The following is a 19,131-nucleotide window of genomic DNA, read 5'->3' as shown; positions in this document are numbered from 1 at the left end:
TTAACACTTCCTAGCTATGTGACCCTAGGCAAGTTACTTCACCACAATTGCCTCAGCAAAAAAAAACAAAACAAAACAAAACAAAACAAAACAAAAAAACAAAAAAAGAAAAAAATGTTATTCTGAAAAGAGGTTCATAGGATTTAACAAAGTCAAAAATGCCTGATTCTTGGTGCATCCAAATTTTTAAATGGAATTCAAATGGAATATTGGAATATATAGTGGAGAGGGAGAATTACAGATTTGAACTCACCTTCTTCAATAGATTTTTTATTTCTTCCTTAAGGTAACCATTTTGGAGAATAGGGAAATTAGGGCAACTGTTATCATATATTCCCAGATGGATCTTGCCACTTTTATAATTTAGTCCAGGGACCCAAGGATAACCCCAACGGGATTCCTCACAGGAATCCCAATGGCCCATTCCTGTGCAAGAAAATAGGCTTGCAAAGCTACATTGGTAGGATTTAAGACACAAGCAGTTTAGGGCAGGAAGCATGTTTGTGACTTTTTGCCTTGTAAATAGAGGACTTTCTTTGGGGAATTCTATATGAATACAATGCATAGGACATTTTCAATATCTTTCCATTTGTGTTTCCCCCTTCTCTTCCAGAATAAGCTATTGCTCTGGGGTGGCTTGGTCATTTTCTAATGAAAGTTATTGTGGAAAATTCCTTGACCCTGGACTTAGGAGTTCACACTGTGGCTCTGCCATTTATTGGTCATGTGACTATGGACAAGTCATTTTATCTCTAAACCTTAGTTTACTCTAAAGTAAGGATTAATAATACTGATAATGCTGATGTAAAGGAGCAGTATGAGGGCCATAAATTAAGTATAAATGGAAGTAATTATCACAATTAACTTGTAATCATAGATTAATCATTAATCAGAATCCAGGTGCCTTTTATATTATAGTCATAATTCTGCACATTGTTTTCTTGGTTCTACTTATCTAGGTCAGCATCATTTCATTTAAATCTTAACATTTATGTTGTTTCTTAGTATATAAATAATATTCTAATACATTCACGTACTACAGTTGTTCAGTCATTCCTCAAGCAATGGGTCGCTATTTTCTTTCCAGTTTTTGCTACCACAAAAAATTTTTTATTAAAAATACTTTGGTATGTTTGAGAACTTTCTGTCTTTAATTTCTTTGGAGTACCCATCCAACAGTGGGATGTATGGATAAAATGACATGAATTTAATAAATTTTATCTCATAATTTATGGTGTAATTTTTTACATTTAGATCTATTACCCATTGATAACAAAGTTCTTTTTCCATTTAACTATTTCTTGATTAGATCTGCAGGACTTCAAGAAAATAGTTTTTCATTTAATATTGATGCCTTTTATTTTTAACACTACAGTGATTTCTCAAAAGGTGCTGTCTATCCTGCCTTAATAACAAAGAGAAGTAAGCAAAACAGACCAACATGGCAACTGTCTTTGACAGTCTGTGCAAATCTTCATGCCTGCAAAGCTCTTGTGTTTGCCAGCCCTTTTTGTTTTTTTATTATTTTTTAATAGCTTTTTATTTACAAGTTATATGTATGGGTAATTTTACAGCATTGATAATTGCCAAATCTTTTGTTCCAATTTTTCCCCTCCTTCCCCCCACCCCCGCCCCTAGATGGCAAGATGAGATGGCAGTAAATGTTAAATATATTAAAGTATAAATTAGATACACAATAAGTATACATGACCAAACCGTTATTTTGCTGTACAAAAAGAATCGGACTCTGAAATATTGTACAATTAGCCTGTGAAGGAAATCCAAAATGCAGGCAGGCAAAAAATAAAGGGATTGGGAATTCAATGTAATGGTTCTTAGTCATCTCCAGAGTTCTTTCGCTGGGCATAGTTGGTTCAATTCATTCCTGCTCTATTGGAACTGGTTTGGTTCATCTCATTGCTGAGGATGGCCAGATCCATCAGAATTGATCATTATATAGTATTGTTGTTGAAGTATATAATGATCTCCTGGCCCTGCTCGTTTCACTCAGCATCAGTTTGTGTAAGTCTCTCCAGGCCTTTCTGAAATCATCCTGTGCCAACCCTTTTTAGATATGCTCCATTTCTGGCCAAGAATCTGACACTCCTTTACTTAAAATCAACTTTTAGGATTCCATATCTCATTCCTAGAGGCCAGTCTTCTTAATCAGCTTCTCTTTCCCCAAATATTTATTTCTCTTTTAAATCTCCTGCTCTCAATTTATATTAGTGATGATGGACATTGATGTCCATGAAGTTTTCAATTTTTTTGCATAAGTTTCACAATCTTTAGTGTCTGATTCCTCTGGAGGCTTACCTTGTCTTAAAATGAATCACAAGAAGAGTGTAACAATTATCAATTTGTGTTCATATAATATTCATTCATTGTACTGGTGACCTCACTGCCTAAAAGGCAGAACAAGTACTTTAGAAATACTTATTGGTTAGTTAACTGTCTTATCACATCCCAGATACTTTCCTTTGGGAAGACTGGCCAACCTCACTGTTTATATCCAACTGATTACTAGTTTTGTCAATATCTCCTTCAATAGAAAGTCTTTTTTCTTTGACCATTATTGGATGATGCTTTGACTGATGGCACCTGAGAATTTGCATCATCATTCCTTGAAGAACAAGAATCTGCTTCCTTCTATAAGATTTGTGCCTGTTATGAAACTCCAAATATTCCATGGTCCTCCTACTTCTTTGGGATATACTTTTTTCATCCTCCACTCTCCTGACACAGGCGAAAATTCTCCTCTGATTATTTACAATCTTTTTCTTTCCCTTTTGAAATACTTCCTATATTCTTTTTAGCAACATTTTGCTTTCGTTCATGTCTTGGACAGTAGAATGACCTTCCTCGAGTCCTTCTACTTTTTCCTTTAAGACTGAGATTGCCTTGTGTTTTGTAGAATAAATATAGTATTAGTAGAAACCAAAGCATAGCTGGAAGGCCACTGCAGGCTCTCCTTGTCCATTATATTTAATTGAAGGACCATAGTCCTTTGTTTTCTTTTTAATGTTCTCTTCTTCTAACCCTTGTGACTAATTATTTGTGAAATTACGTATTTTTAAGACAGAGCTTGATATGTGAATATGTCTACCTGGCTTGATCTCACTCTTGAACATTTGGTACCTCCATGCCCTCCTTTGGACATTAGTTCTTTTATGATTTTCTCTTTTTAGCCTCCTGAAGTGTACAAGACAGAATTCAATTGTCTGATGAGCTCCTTCATCTGGCAGCTGCTCTGCAAACTCTCCCATGGACATTGGGCTCCCTGGCTCCACTTTGGGATTGAGTCTTAATTTATTTACCACACAGAGACTGACAAGGACAGATGACAAAATCTACTTACGTGAGAGCTGCACTCTCCTTGTTACCTTGCCACTAGAGCCTTGCCCTTTGCCCAGGTTCTCTGATAAGGATGTGACAAGTGGTATATGCCCATGATGGGTGACGAGGATCCTGAGTCTGAGATGCCTTTCTTGGTAGGAATAGGACTTTTTAACATTGTTCATTAATCAGATGAGAGAGATAGCCCACCTTGTTTATGTTTGTCTTTTGAATTAGATACTATGTTATGTGATAACAGATTATTGTCATTTTTTTTTTTAAATCCGGGCTTCTCCTTGGTCATTTTCTTAAGTCTGTAGCCAAAATACCTTCTCTTGGACTTTCTACTTTGTCCCCTTCTTCTGTCATTTCCCTTAGTTCTGTGAACCTCTCATTCTCTTTAAGTTTTCCCCAAACAGAGCAAAACATAACAAAAAGCCATAGTGGTAAGGCCAGATGGAATAAAATCATGTTAATGTTTTGGAAGTTTCAATTACATAGGTCCTTTATTCTGTTTTTTCTTTTAAGTTTACAACAATGATAGAAGTATATTCTTCTGTGATTGTTGCCTTTTTGGCAAAAATTTGATAAAATACCGTGGTCTCCAAAGTTGATTTAAACATTCAAAGCATAATACAGTGTACCTGTAATTAATTTGGCCTTTGTTTATATCTAGAATTCTGAAATAAATTGAGTGATTTTTTTTCTTCTTCCTCCCTTATTTTTTATCAATCCTAGGACTGACTTTTAACTGGGGAGCATTGCTTGGATGGTCTGCCATCAAAGGCTCTTGTGATGTGTCTGTTTGCCTACCTCTTTATCTCTCTGGAGTTATGTGGACATTAATATATGACACTATCTATGCCCATCAGGTAATGTACTATCTTAAAATCTGTTCTTTGGCTTTTCTCTGTGCCTCCTTCCCTGCATTTCATTTTGTGGGCTTCCAGTTAGCAGCTTCTTTTTTAGTGTCATTGCCCAGTTATGACACATACATTTTAACTTGTTCCTTGAGTGACAGTCATCACTCTAGCTGAAAAAACTTCAGTGTCTCCTTATTAACTATATGGAAAAGGTTGCGATTCTCCAGGCTGTCAACAGTCTACTTTTAGTCCATCTTTGTACTTCATTTCACACTGACTCTGTGTTCCAGCCAAAGTGAGTTTTCAGAGTTATTCCCCAAGCTTAGCGCCCATCTCTGCCTTCTGTGCATTTGTGCAGGCTGACCCTCTTACCCCCTCCGCTGAGAAGTGTTCTCAGGTTCCCCCAACTCTTGGTTTTCTCTCCCTCTTCAAATGCTTGTCTTCTTTGTGTACAAGGTCTAGGAGAAAGGAGGCTCCTTAAAAGGCAGAAGTGATCTCTCTGTAGCCCCCGTCCTTCTGGTTACATCCTACAGTAGGCCCTTAATTCACATATGCTGAATTGAGTTGAAGTCAAAGGTGTATTCATGCTCAAACCATAGGAGATATTTTTATTTTTCATTCTTAGCTTTCTGGCCATAACTTTATTCTCTCCCCTCCCATCCCATGCCTTGATGTGTATGTCTGTGTACCTTGAGGAGGGCGGCCATATCCTAAAACAGCTAAAATGTGTCTGAGAACTGCGGAGGCCTTCAGGGTAGCTGTGGATCATTCTCATGAGCCTGCTGACCTGGCCCAGCCCTCCCTCCCTCCAGTCCGATTTGCTTGCATGTCACGGCATCGCCATCCGGATGTCATGGTGCTCTTTAAGAAGGAAGGAAAAACCACAACAAAATTATTCTCATAAGACTTTGTGTACATGTGGGAAAGTCAGCGGATAAACCAGTAATTGTTGATATTCTCAGTCCTTTTTTTTTCAGATTAATAAACTGTTATTTTTTCCCTCCATGCTTTGGTATTCACCCAGCCAGCTTTCCCTGTGACTCATATATTCAAGTGTGAGAACACTGTTCTCACACGTGTGTCACTACCACACATGTCCTTTCTGTGCACCCAAGTCTAATCCAGCTGCTTTTACATTATTGTTCTCTTTTGAAAACCATTCTCCCTCAAGCGCTTCTGCTAACGTGATAATAAAAAATGGTACTTTCTTGTTCTTATCCATTTTCATCTTTAAAAACCCTACGGATGACTTTGCTGAGTTGGGTCCAACTTTCATTAAACTGAATATACCCTGCCCTATTTCTCTGTTTGTGAGGCGGCATTGCAGTGTCCTTCTCAGTTATGCTTTACAAATGAGTCTCTGTTCTAACCCAGTATTATTTCTGCCAAGTATAACAACTGGCTCAATGTTTTGCAAGGGTTACTGTTGAAAAATTATCTTTGGATATGTTTTGAAAATAAAAAGCTTTAAACTCTGGGAGATGATCATAACATAGAATTCCCAATCCCTATATTTTTGCCTACCTGCATTTTTGATTTCCTTCACAGGCTAACTGTACAATATTTCAGAGTCCGATTCTTTTTGTACAGCAAAAATAACAGTTTGGACATGTATACTTATTTTGTATTTAATTTATACTTTAACATATTTAACATGTATTGGTCAACCTGGGGATGGAGGGAAAGGAGGGGAAAAATTGGAACAAAAGTTTTGGCAATTGTCAATGTTGTAAAATTACCCATGCATATAACTTGTAAATAAAAAGCTATTAAAAATTTTTTTAAAAAGAAAGAAAATCAAAAGCTTTAATAAAAATAAATTAGGCAAAGAAAAAAAGTATATCAAGTGTTTGATGACTAAGGAGGCCCTTTTGAGGAACTGTAACATTTATTTGTAGCAGTTAAGCTTATCTATGAAATTACTATAGTCAATGTCTATGTCCATTTTCCATCCACATTTATTTTTTATCATCAATAACTTTAAATAGGAATGAGATGAAATAGTTTTAATTGCCTATCTTTTTTTTTTCTTTTATTCTTTTAGATTTATAGTCATTTGGATCTTTACTCTAGTGAGTCAGTAGTCCAAGCTAATTCAAAAATGACTCCCACACTATCAACACGTTGTTTCCTGTTGACTGATAATTAGTTTTACTTTTTGTGATGCTATTCAGGGCCTGCCATGTCTAATATCCAGTTCTTTGAGACAGGAGGCCTCTGTGTAGTCAACAGTTTTGGGGCTCCTCCTCTTTCTTTTTCCTAAGAGAGGATTGTAGAGCTAGAATTGAAGGGAAACTTCAGAGGCTAGTTAGTTCAAGCTTCTCAATTATAGATGAGAAAACTTGTGTCTCACAGTGCTTAAGTGACTTATCCAGTATCACTCAGCCAGTATCAGAGGCAAGATTTCTTCTAGCTCAGAAGCCATTGTTCTTTCCAGAGTACCTTGCTTGTTCCTGTTTTCCATTATCTGAATCACCATTTGCCTTTATTTCCACCATTTTGTCGAAGTCACCAGTTTAAGAAAGTATATTGGTATAATTTGAAGGGTCTTCATGAGTTCTTCAGAGAATTTCTCTAGCTCTCCATCCCATGTGACAGATGTTGGTGCATAAGCTACAATTATTTTCAAAGTGGTCTTTTTTGCAAGTACATATGACTAGATGGTGCAGGAGTCAGGAAGGTCTGGGTTCAAATCTGGCTTCTGACATTTAACTAGCTGTATAATCCCAGGCAAATCATTTTACCTCATTTGCTTGAGTATCTCATATGAAAAATGAGCTGGCAAAGGAAATAGCAAATTTAATATCACTGCCAGGAAAACCCCAAATGGGATCACAAAGAGTTGGACACAACTGAAATAATTGACAGACAACCACAAAAAGTCCCATGAAATGATGTTTCTTTTTACCCTTGGCACTTGATAATACTGGCTCCACCTCTTCCTTTCTTTGCCTCTCAAAGGAGAACATAGGTACAACCACTTTTCCAAATGATACAACTTCTTTTTTTCTTCTGGTTTTATTTATAATAAAAAGGTAAAGATTGAGATCGTGTAGTTCCTCTATCAGCATACCCACCCAACTTAGTCAGTGGACAAGTATCTCACATTTAGGATACTACATGCAATAGAGTCAAGTATAAAATAGTTTATTATTATTATTATTCTGTGAACTTAGAATACTGTGAATCAAATCACGTTCTCAAAACATAAAAATTGCATCGACTTCGAAGTATAGTGTAAGGCAGACATATTAGGATTGTTTTCTGGTATGAGCATTATATGAAATTCACCTTCTGCCAACAGGGCAGCATGAAGAAATTACTTAAATGTGCCTGTGAAGATACTTTGACATGTTGAAATATTTACATACATGCAAATGTGGTAGAACTAATATCTATTCCATATAGGCTAGTTTTTTTCTGAAGCAGAGAAATTGTACTTGAGATCAGTCTAGAAGACTAAGCTTTGACTAAGATTAAGGTTTTGGGTTTTTTTTTGTTTTTTTAATTTTTATTGAAGCTTTTTATTTTCAAAACATATGCAAGAATAAATTTGCAAAACCTTGTGTTTCAATTCCCCCACCTTTCCTCACCTTATCACCTAGATGGCAAGTAATTCAGTATATATTAAACATGGTAAATATATTTGTAAATCCAGTACAGGCATATATAATTATACAATTATCTTGCTGCACAAGAAAAATCAGATCAAAAAGGGAAAAAAGATGAGAAAGAAAATAAAATTCAAGCAAATAACAACAAAAAAAGTGCTATGTTGTGATCCACATGCAGTTCCCATAGTCTTTTCTCTGAGTCTACTAGATGGCTCTCTTAATCACAAAATCATTGGAACTGTTCTGATTTCTAAGACTAAGGTTTAAGACTAAGGAATGAACCATGGACATACCTCCTGATGGTCTAAAACATGAAAAACCAGACACCTAAGTAGGGGACAAATCTCAGGACTGACACACTCTTTTGACTAGATACACTTAGAGCAATGTAGTGGATAGAGAACTGAACCTGGAGTTAGGAAGGTTCATCATTCTGAATTCAAATCTAGCCTTAGATACTTACTAGCTGTGTGATCCTGTGCAAGTCACTTCATCCTGTTTGCCTCAGTTTCCTCATCTATAAAATGGGTTGGAGAATGAAATGGCAAACCACTCCAATATTTTTTGTTTGTTGAGGCAATTGGGGTTAAGAGACTTGCCCAGGGTCACACAGCTAGTAAGTGTTAAGTGTTTTAGATCTGATTTGAATTCAGGTCCTCCTGATTTCACTCAAGTCCTCCTGATTTCACCACTCCAACATTTTTGCCAAGAGAGAGATTGCAAAGAGTCCATCACCCCTAAAATGACTAAATAATAACAATAATTGTGACAAATGCACATGTGGAGTCATCCAAAATGCTCTCCGTGCTACTGCTAAATAAACTCCTTTTGTTAAAAGTTATGTGACACAAGGATCTTTGGACTTGCCTGATTCAGGCCTGGCTCAAAATGGGCTCAACACAACTGTGGACAAACCAAAATCAAGTCATGCTTAATTAAGAACAATTTCACAGAGGAAGTCAAAGATAAATTGTGTCATGAATGAAGCATGAGCTTAGGGATGTATGTTCTGGGTAGTCAGCACCTTTAAACCCTCAAGAACACATGAAAAGTGGGCACTTTAATGATAAGAAAAGGAAAGGGAAAAGTGAGTAGTTTAAGAATAAGGAAGGGGAAAATGAGTACTTTAAAGATAAGGAGGGGAAAAATGGATATTTTCCTGGTAAGGAGGAGAAAAGTGGGTTTATAAGGATAAGGAGGGAAAAATGGGTACTTTAACGATAAGGAAGAGAAAAGTGGGTACTTTAAGAATAAGGAAGGGAAAAGTGGGTACTTTAAGAACAATAAAGGCTGTCTAGGGCAAACTTTGTTTTCTCCATGAACCTTGAATCCATTGCTATAAAAGTCTCCTCTCACATGGAGGCTGATGCTTGCCTTGGTATAGAAGAAAGCTGAGCAGGCCTGGGGGAGCACAGTCCTCACAGGAAATACTCAGGGTACCCAAGTGGCTTTCATTCTCCCTGTATCCAAGATACAACCATCTGTAACACAGGTCATTCCAGTAGTCCCACTGGAATATACAGGAGTTGTACCTCCGGAGTGGCTTTCACCTTGTACTGGCATGGAGAGCATGGTACCTCTCCATCCACATTTAGGGCATTTGAATTGTTTGATGACCCTCTAAACCCCATGTACCTGAGGCAAGTTGGATTGCCTTTAAGACAGGAATGAGACATTTTGATGGGATTATGATAAAATAACAGTTGACTTTTAAGGATCTCAGCTAACCTTTAAAATTCTCTTCTTCAACTATGACCAGACTTCTGAAATCTGGAAAATTTAGCTATGGAAATTCATACATGTAAACTCTCAAGGGCTCTTTTGCCGAGTTAATTTTCTCTTTCATAATTTGCAAACAAAATTTCTCTTTCCCAGGACAAAAAAGATGATGCCCTGATTGGTCTCAAATCCACTGCACTTCGGTTCAAGGAAGACACCAAGCAGTGGCTAAGTGGCTTCAGTGTTGTCATGCTGAGTGGGCTGACTCTGGCTGGCCTAAATTGTGACCAGACCATCCCCTATTATGCTGCCGTGGCGGCCATCGGCGCTCACTTGACCCACCAGGTTTGTCATGATACCAGTTGAAAACATCACTTTGTTGTAATGATGCATTAAGATTCAACAAATTCCTAATAAGCACAGCTCATTTTGCTCTGAACAGGATTGCTCTGAACTCTACCTTCCCCACTTGACCTGGGAGGAGGCCGTATTAGTGTCTCTGTAGGTATTGATTTTCCCAAAATGGCACAACAGAAAGACTAGTTCTTGCAGAGTTGTTATAATCCTATATTCTTGGTGTTTGAAGGGAGCCCAGAGGCTTAATCTAACCCCTATTTCAAGCATAAGCCCTTATTCCTGCATCCCTAATAAATCTTCAATTTTAATACCACTGTGGTGGGAAACTTACCACCTCTTGAAGCAGTCCACCTTATTTTTAGATAGTGACCCAATTCCTTCTTATAGTTAACTGAAGTCTGTATCCCTATTACCCCCCCCCCCCCATTATACTCTATAGTGCCTTCTGGAGTCAGGCTAAATGTCTCAATCCCTGCCAGAAGATAAATCCTTCATATATTTCAAGTTTTATTTTCTCCACATTACACTCCTAGTTCCTTCAGTACATCCTTACGTGTTATGAGGAAACTGCTCCCAAAATGTAAATAGGATTGCTGAAAATGATCAGTGGTAATAACTTAAGCAACCCAAGAACCGAATTCATTTGAGATATTAAGGGGCCAAAGCCATGTATACCCAGATAACCTCGTACTCCTATGCCATGAAATTACTGCACATATGCTGCAATACTGGCCAACTAGTGACAAGTCCAGCATTTGTTCCAGGGTAACCTTTCCTGTCTTGCTAGTTAAGTGGCCTCTATAAAATGAGTGAACTAAATGAATGAGTCATCACAAAATTGACCGTAGTGCTATATAATCCTTGTTGTTTTCTTCAGTTAAAAAGACTGAAGATTGGACCAAATCTATATTTCTAGTTTAGTCAATTTACAAAAGGTCATTTGTCAATCTGGGGAAATTGAGTTTATGGAAACACCCTCTAAAGACAACTTAATCTACTTTTAAGTGAATGGGCTGAGCAGACTAATATTTCACTTTAATTTTTATCCTTAGTGAAAAGGGGGAAGGTACTTTAAGATAAAATTCCGAATTATTCTCTGGTATTATTGGGGCTCAAGGAGGATCCCAAAAAAGGTTGAGTTTTCAGACCAGCATCACGAGATATCTCAAGAGAATTTAAAGGTTCGGATACATTTCCATGTTAAGGGGCAAAATTTATTATAATTGTAATGCCAATTAAAGCAAGCTAAATTCCAAAAGAACTTACCAAAGAGCCAGGAACAGAAAGATAAATTTATAGGGAAAAGACAGAGAGACCAGGTGCTTCATGTCACTGATATGTTAATTTTAAGACTTAGAGATAGAATTGAGGAGTGGTCTGGTTCTGACTTCATGTGCAGATGCAGTACCCATAATTTTCTGGGCAGAATTCATGGGGGGAACCTTCTAGAGGTGTGTTTTTAGGTCTAAAATGTCACTAAGTCAAGTAGTAGACATCCAATTTTGGTCTTCCCTTGCATCAACTTTAAGCATCTCAATACTGCTGCTCATTAGTCTCCAAAACTGTTATTATTGACCAACAGACTGTTATCTGACAACCAGCAATATATGTGGGCTCATATAGAGTAAATTGGGGCAGGATAGCCTAAGGGAAGAAATGCATCATTTCCAATTACATCTTCCTAAGGCCAAGTGTCCTTAAGTTAATTGCCACATCTTTCCTAAGGATTGCACCACATCAGTATTGGGAAAAAAGAAATGACAATTGTCTTTTTCCTCTCCAGGGAAGAAGGGAAAGTCAGTACATGCAAAGAAAGAGTCAGTAGCTGAGGAAGTGTTAAGATTTGAATTTAGGATTGAATTAGGTCAGATCTTTTGCGTTATAATCAAAGAACAGGCCATTTGATGGAATTTCCTTTTAGATTTATTTCCTTTCCATACAAATGAATCTTCCTTTAATTGAGAATTTCCATTTTTTTCTGACCCACTGGAGCTTATCATCTCCAAGAACAAGGCCTCCCATTTAAGAACATGCCTTCCTATGTGTAATACTTTCCACCATAGCTGCCATTTATTTCACCCCTACATACTATCATTGTTTCCTCTCTAAAAGCCTCCTGACACTGCCCCAACCACTGCCACCATCCCTATATCTTGGAATATGGAGAAGGAATAGCTCTTGTCTTTCAGGAAGAAGCTTCTGGAGAGTCACTGAATATTAAACATTCCTTCTCTAGCAATCATGCACATTCTGCCTAACATTATCATTAGAAGGCCTTATTCCTTGGCATTTTAAATCAGACTTGAAAAAAGAATTTTTTAAAATAAAAGAAAATTTAGAAGGCAGCATAGAAAGCAGAATAGCTTTGAAAAACATTGTGTAGCACTTATGTAGTTTTTTTTTTTTAAGTATAGTATAAAATATAAATTCATGGTTTTATAGTGCACTGTATAAGGAAACTGTAAGAGGTGAGACTACAAGAGGAAAGGGACCCAGCTCAGGGTCGTTATAGATGAAGTCCAGGAGGAAAGTCATAAAGGCCTTTTCCCTAGAGGGAAGTGGAGAGAGGAACCAGCCAACCAAAGGGAAAAGATGCAGAGTTGATAATAGAATCAGGTGCTTCACTAGGTGCAGGATACTGGACTGACTGTTAGTCTCATTAGTCTAGTCTTATTAGCTCATTTCAATTTCATAATTTCAGCATAAGATGTTCTATTCTCATCTGTGACAAATGGTCATGTACAGACCAGCTCCTACCTCGCATTCAAAGTATACTTGTGTTCTGCCTTTACAGATTTACACTCTGGACATCCACAAACCTGAGGACTGTTGGGACAAGTTCATCTCCAATCGAACAATAGGAATCGTGCTTTTCATAGGGATTATACTTGGAAACTTATTGAAAGAAAAGAAGCCAAAGGGGTCAAAGGAAAATGGAGACCGTACTTTAGGCAATTAACAAATGAAGTTTAGGAACATTTCAAACTAGGAACTGCAAAACTTTCTCTCGTTTTGTTACCAGAAAACTATTTTGAATAATCATCAAAGTGAAAATGATTGACAGATGACTCTTCCAGGCAATCACCCAGGAAGTCCTAGGTTAAACAGTTTTGATAGCAAAATTCACTCCATCTCAGGTATTAGCAGGTTCTCAACTCTTTTAAAGCTGGGTGTAATTTTGAATCTTTAGATGATCCTGTAGTCATCTGCATGACTTTAAAATTATTGGAATTGTATAAACTTTAGCACCTTTTTAGAATTGTGATGAGTATCTCATCCAAAAGGAATGTATTTTGGAAAATATACTCTTTTTAGAGAAAATAAAAGCTGCTATAGAAAGCTCTGTGTCATTATATTTTGACAACAGTTCACTGACAGAATATTTTCAGAAAAGTATTTGTTATTCATCTGCATAAATAGCTCTAAAAAGTGCCTGTACATCTATTTCTCCTCCTTTTATCTCTAATAGCTAACATTATCTCTAATTAGCTGTAAGCTAATCTTTGCAAAACCACTGGCCTACACAGATTCAGTAAGCAGGTGTGTGTTCAGTGCTCTGCAGTATTTCGTTTCTGCATTCTGATGAAAAGCAGTGTGGCCCTGCCCTCAAGTATCTTTCACTTTTGTAGAAGAAACTAATTTTGAATTATTTTTGAATTATGAACTGATTGTTGAATTTTGAATAGCATAAGCTAGCACCTCTAGACAGTTCCTAATTATGAATTCGACATTTTCTCATAGATAAATAATACTTATAAGTGAGTTGCCAAGCAGCCTTGCAAAAGCCCATTATTTAACCCTATAATATTGAATTATAATACTAATATGTATTATATGATTCCAAATTAAATTATAATACTAATAGTAGTAGATGCAGAGCAAGATACTTTTCCTGGGCTCTAAGCAAATGACCTTTTTTCTTGCCTCAGACATCTTCCTATCTGCCCATCTGTAAATCTCCTACCTCCATCTTCTAGTCTCTCATGATGGCTTGAAATCCTTCATTCCAATACTTTGCCCTATTTTTGCATCCCCAATGTCTATCATTGTACCTGGTCCAAAGTAAGTACTAATAATTGTCTCTTGAATTGATTACCTTCTTATTAAATTATACCATCACAATCATATTCTACCTACAAAAGTATCATATTTAGGTCAGTGCAGCACTAGGTGAATTCTATCAAAACATATTCGATGCAGTTGGTGTCTATGCCTTTCCCAGTATCATTTCCAAATTAAAGACTTCAGGGACCATCTAAAATGATCCACACTTGAACAGGAATCTCTTCTCTACAATATCTCTGAAAAAAAGACCCTTCAGGTCTCTTATCTCCAATAAAAGGTAAAACACTAACAACTGGGAAAGTCCATTTGGCTAAAAATTCCCTCTCTGGGACTTCTACTTCCTAGCTGTGCCTTCTGGAAAAAGCAAAAAGTCTCTTTAAGAAGAAGAAAACAAAGTCTCATTAAGGGGGGGAAAAAGCCTTGTATTGATGTCTTTGAAAGTTTTTGTTTTTGTTTTTGTTCTTTGTTTCTTTGAACCACTGGCATTAACTGGCACACATCCACTAAGCACCTTTTCCCCTCTTTCAACAAAGAAAGTTTAGTTAAACCACAGGCCCATCTGTTATCACCAAACACCACCTGTAGTTCCTGCTTACCAAGGGGAGAAAATCACAGTCTCACGAAATCATTTGGAGAGCCCAGTGGTCACCAAGTGCAATCTGTACTGGAAAAAGAATTCCCATTACAAAATATTGGGTGGTGAGATGGACTTGGACTTAGAAAATCACAACATGTACTCTTCTTAGACATTTGCTGCGTCATCATTTCAACAGTTTTTAAGCTGAAAAATGGGGATAAGAATAGTATGCACTTTCCAGGGTTGTAATGAGGATCAAAACTTTAAAGTATTATATAAATACTCTCTCTTATTAATGTAATCCAGAGCTTAAGCTATCTGCAAGAGACTGTCCTCTTGGAAGGAGATTAATTACTTGATTCTCCAAGCTTGCCCTGGGGATGAGAGTGAGGATGGAGAATGTGAGGGGCAGAGTTGGGGAAAACTTAGAAGAGGAAAGATCCTTGACCTTCTTTCTGCCTTCTACCTTTAAGAGGGGAGATAGCTATTTCCAGATTTTTTTAGGGAGACAAGGTTCCATAAAGAAGCCAACATGTAGAATAGCTAGACATTCAATCATATTCCCAGCTTCCCATGCTTCAAGAAATTTTCTCTGAGTGAGATTGGGAACTGTCTCAACTTCTGTTGACGTCTCTGTCTTTGTCTGTCTCTCTGTCTCTGAGATCTACTCCCTGTAGAAGATTTCATTCATTGTCTAGCTTATATTCATCTGTATGACATTTCTGATTTCTCTTTGCTAGCAATATGGATAAATTGGTTTATTTTCTCTTCACCATATGTCTTTCTGTAACTGGTGATGTAGGAAAAGAGCCAAGCCTTTGGATCTGTAATTTGGGGCACTACTGCCCTGTTGAGGGAAGCAATCAGGAACCAACTGGGTCTAAAAATTATTTCCTTTAACAACATTGTGGGTGGGGAAGAGAGAATTCTTTTGTTTTTATTTGTTTGTTTTTGCTGGGTCAATTGGGGTTAAGTGACTTGCCCAGAAAGTGTTAAGTGTCTGAGGCCAGATTTGGACTCAGGTCCTCCTGACCAGGGCTGTGAGGGAGAGAGAATTCTAGTAATTCTAGCCCAGTATTTCCTCTCTAAGGACAGAAGAGTGCCTAAACCGGTGTCCCCAATCTCTAGCTCCCTCCAGGCAGGAATCAGTCTTTTTTGGACAGACCCAAGAGCCCCTCTCTCACCTCAGATATCGTGGACGGTGGATACCTGTTCACTGTCAGATGGACGGTGATATCAGTCATTGATGCTCGTGGGTCTGTCCCAAGACCGGTGACATCAGAAACATTTAGGATTATGAACCAAACCTGTCCCCAAATCCCCACTGCAGCTCTTATTGCATCCCCAAGACTTGCAGCTCCTGTGCCAGTCTGATCTCCTCAGAGAGGCTTTAGTCTTGGGGTCTTCCGATCGCCTCCCTTGCCCCCATCTCAGCTCAAGTTTGTCTACGGGGACTGTGGGTCAGCCTCTTCATTTTGACTCGGGCCGGTCCCATGCAAGCTTTTGAGCACGTTTCACCTGGGGGCACGTGCTTCATGTTCCTGAAAGTGGGCTGAGGGTCTCTATCCCTGGGCCCAGGCCCCATCCCCGCCTTGCTGCCTGATTTGAACGTGACACTCCCCATGTCCTCTGACTGGCTGATGGCGCAGGGGTATCATGTCACTCCCCTCATTCCGAGAAGCGAGCTTAACACAGACCAAGATTGCCTTACGCTTTTTTGGCTCCCATGTCACTGTGTCCACTCATGCAGTTCTGCAGTCCATTTAAAAACAACTTTTGCAGACAAAATGCTGCTTCATTTAACTCCTTCATCTTTCACTGGGGAAGCGTATTTTTAAAAACAATTATAAGATCTTATATTTATCTCTGTTAAATCTCTCTTTTTTTTTTAAACTTTTTATTGACAGAACCCATGCCAGGATAATTTTTTACAGCATTATCCCTTGCACTCACTTCTGTTCCGATTTTTCCCCTCCCTCCCCTAGATGGCAAGCAGTCCTTTACATGTTAAATAGATTACAGTATATCCTAGATACAATATATGTTTGCAGAACCGGACAGTTTTCTTGTTGCACAGGGAGACTTGGATTCAGAAGATTAAAAATAATCCGGGAAGAAAAACAAAAATGCAAGCAGTTTATATTCATTTCCCAGTGTTCTTTCTTTGTATCTCTGTTAAATCTCAAATCATTAGATTCATCCACTATTCTGGCCTATCAGGTTCTTTTTGGATCCCATTGTGGATTGTGGATCCCATTTGGATTATCCAATGTGTTAGCTCTCACTCCTAGCTTTGGGAAAGCTCTCATTTGTTAGGGAAGCAGCCTGGGGCTGTGCAGAGAAATCCAGAGTGCTTCAGTGTGTTTCATCAGCTGTTTTCAGAGAACAAGATTGGTCTGTGCAATTAATTTGGGCTCAGCTGCCCTTTCATGGTGTTTTCATATAAATACTTTGTCATCTAAAGCTCTTTGCAACCTGGCTCCAACTTCATTGTTTATTAATTCCATTCCTCTTCTGTGGTGTTCTCTCTGATCCTCCTGTCTGAAATGGGCTCTCTCTCTCTCTCTCTCTCTCTCTCTCTCTCTTTCTCTCTCTCTCTCTCTCTCTTTCTCTCTCTCTCTCTCTCTCTTTCTCTTCTCTCTCTCTCTCTCTCCTCTCTCTCTCTCTCTCTCTCTCTCTCTCTCTCTCTCTCTCTCTCTCTCCCTCCCTCCCTCTCTTCCTTCCCTCCCTCCTTCCTTCCCACTCTTCCCTCCCTCTCTCACTCTCTCTCTCTCTCTCTCTCTTCCTCCCTCCCTCCTTTTTTCCCACCTTTCTTCCCTCCCTCCCTTCCTCCCTCTCTCTCTCTCTCTCTCTCTCTTCCTTATCCCAATCCCCAACTTCATAGAATTCCTACTCTCTTTTAAAGCTCAGCTTCCCCAGCTCTAAACATATCCCCTGAAAACTCCCCTTGGATTTATTTTGAACCTTGTGCACACCCATGTCCCCACATTAGATCTCAGGCTCCTTGAAAGCCAGGACTATTTTCCTTTTTGTCCTCCACTCTGACATGTACTCTCTATTTCTGTTACTACTGGTGATGATGATGATAACATTATGTAGCATTTTCAAGTTTGCAAAGTGCTTTACAAATATCATTTCATTTTTTCCCTCACAATAACCCTGGGAGGGAGGTACGATTATTCTCATTTTACAGATGAGGAAACTGAGGTAAACAGGATTGAGTGACTTGTCCAGAGTCACACATCTAATAATTGTCTGATAATAGATTTGAACTTAGTCTTCCTGACCCCCTCCAGTGCTTGTAGGCAATGCTCCCATCCAGCCGCTTCCAGAAACCCTTTCTTCTACCTTCCTCCCCATTATTGTGCTTTCTGGCTCGAGGCAGCAGAGCTTTGTTAATCATTCATGCTCGTGGAAAGCCTCCTCACAACCAGCAGCTCCCCTGCCTTCTCACTTTACAGGTATAAGCTGAAATCGGAGAGAACTTTCTTTTAAAAACAGCCTTCCCCCCTCAGAATGATTCTTTTATGAAGCCAAACTAGGCCATCTTTTGTCTCGATTCTCACCATGCTTTTAATTATTGAAGGGCGCCGTCTCAGCCAAACGGAAAGACCCCCGGGGCCGTCGCTTGAGTCTTGGCTGCCAATGGCGTCCAGTAACTAGAGCGGGGCTCAGGACTTGCCCAGCTCCCCCTCACTTCAACCCAGTTCACTCAAAGCCGTGGCCCTCCTGATGTCGTTGGTCCTGTTGTAGAACAAACCTTCCTGGTCACTTTTTAATTCAATCCTGAAGCTCGTTTAAGGCCTCCTCTTTTCACAAATGACTATTTAAAGAATCACACTTCACTGAAACAGTCAAGAAAATACCTTCCACATCATATTAGGGACTGCCAAGATTTGGAAAATCCATGTAAAATTTTTTGACTCTCCCTTCCTACAGAAGAAGAAGAAGTCTGGATTTTTTTTTTCTTTTTCCTTTATGGGGTATTTACATTACCTTATTGTAAAGCTTGGGTTAAGTATCTTATTATACAATACTATACATATATTCTATGCATTTCTGAGTTTTTTAATTTTTTGGGGTATCATCTAGTGGTCTTTATGGTCTGTGACTTTTGCAAAAAGCCCTAAAAAACCATTCCTATTTAATTTCTTATGCTGACCCTCAATATATCAAACTTGCATGGGGAAAATCTTAATGAGGAAGGGATAACTGTACACAGTAACTACAATAATAATAGCTAGTATATAGTATGCTAAGAATTATATTCTTATTCATATTATATTATTATATTATATATTATATTCTTATAGGCAGAGGTTAACTGACTTGTCCAGGATCACACAGCTAATAAATGTCTGAAGCTACATTTGAACTCAGGTCTTCTTGACTTTAGGCCTGGTGCTTTATCCACTACACCATCTAGCTGAGGTGGTAAAAGGAAGAACAATCACATAAACAAAATAATTAAAAGTGAAAGTTGCTAAATTATGAAAATTTTAAAATATTATTTGTTTTGCTTACCATTTTAAGAAGAGAGGAGTGGAAGAGAGGGAAGGGAAGAAAAATTTGTAACTCAAAGTCTTGTGGAAATGAATGC

General features: G+C 38.2%; 1 protein-coding gene across 1 annotated transcript in view; it reads left to right on the top strand.

Moving 5' to 3' along the window:
• The window catches only part of COQ2 (coenzyme Q2, polyprenyltransferase), a 39,656-nt gene extending 26,428 nt beyond the window's left edge, over positions 1–13,228 (top strand). The window contains exons 5-7 of the mRNA XM_051964509.1: positions 4,075–4,208; positions 9,689–9,877; positions 12,684–13,228. Of these exons, the coding sequence (XP_051820469.1) occupies positions 4,075–4,208; positions 9,689–9,877; positions 12,684–12,848 (488 nt within the window). The 3' untranslated portion in view covers positions 12,849–13,228. The remainder of the gene's footprint in view (positions 1–4,074; positions 4,209–9,688; positions 9,878–12,683) is intronic.
• Positions 13,229–19,131: the final 5,903 nt, after the last annotated feature.

The sequence above is a fragment of the Antechinus flavipes genome, chromosome 6, assembly GCF_016432865.1.
Source record: "Antechinus flavipes isolate AdamAnt ecotype Samford, QLD, Australia chromosome 6, AdamAnt_v2, whole genome shotgun sequence".
In the NCBI taxonomy this organism is placed as follows: Eukaryota; Metazoa; Chordata; class Mammalia; order Dasyuromorphia; family Dasyuridae; genus Antechinus; species Antechinus flavipes.
Note: the sequence above shows the minus strand (reverse complement) of the source record. Positions and strands in the feature narration are given on the sequence as shown.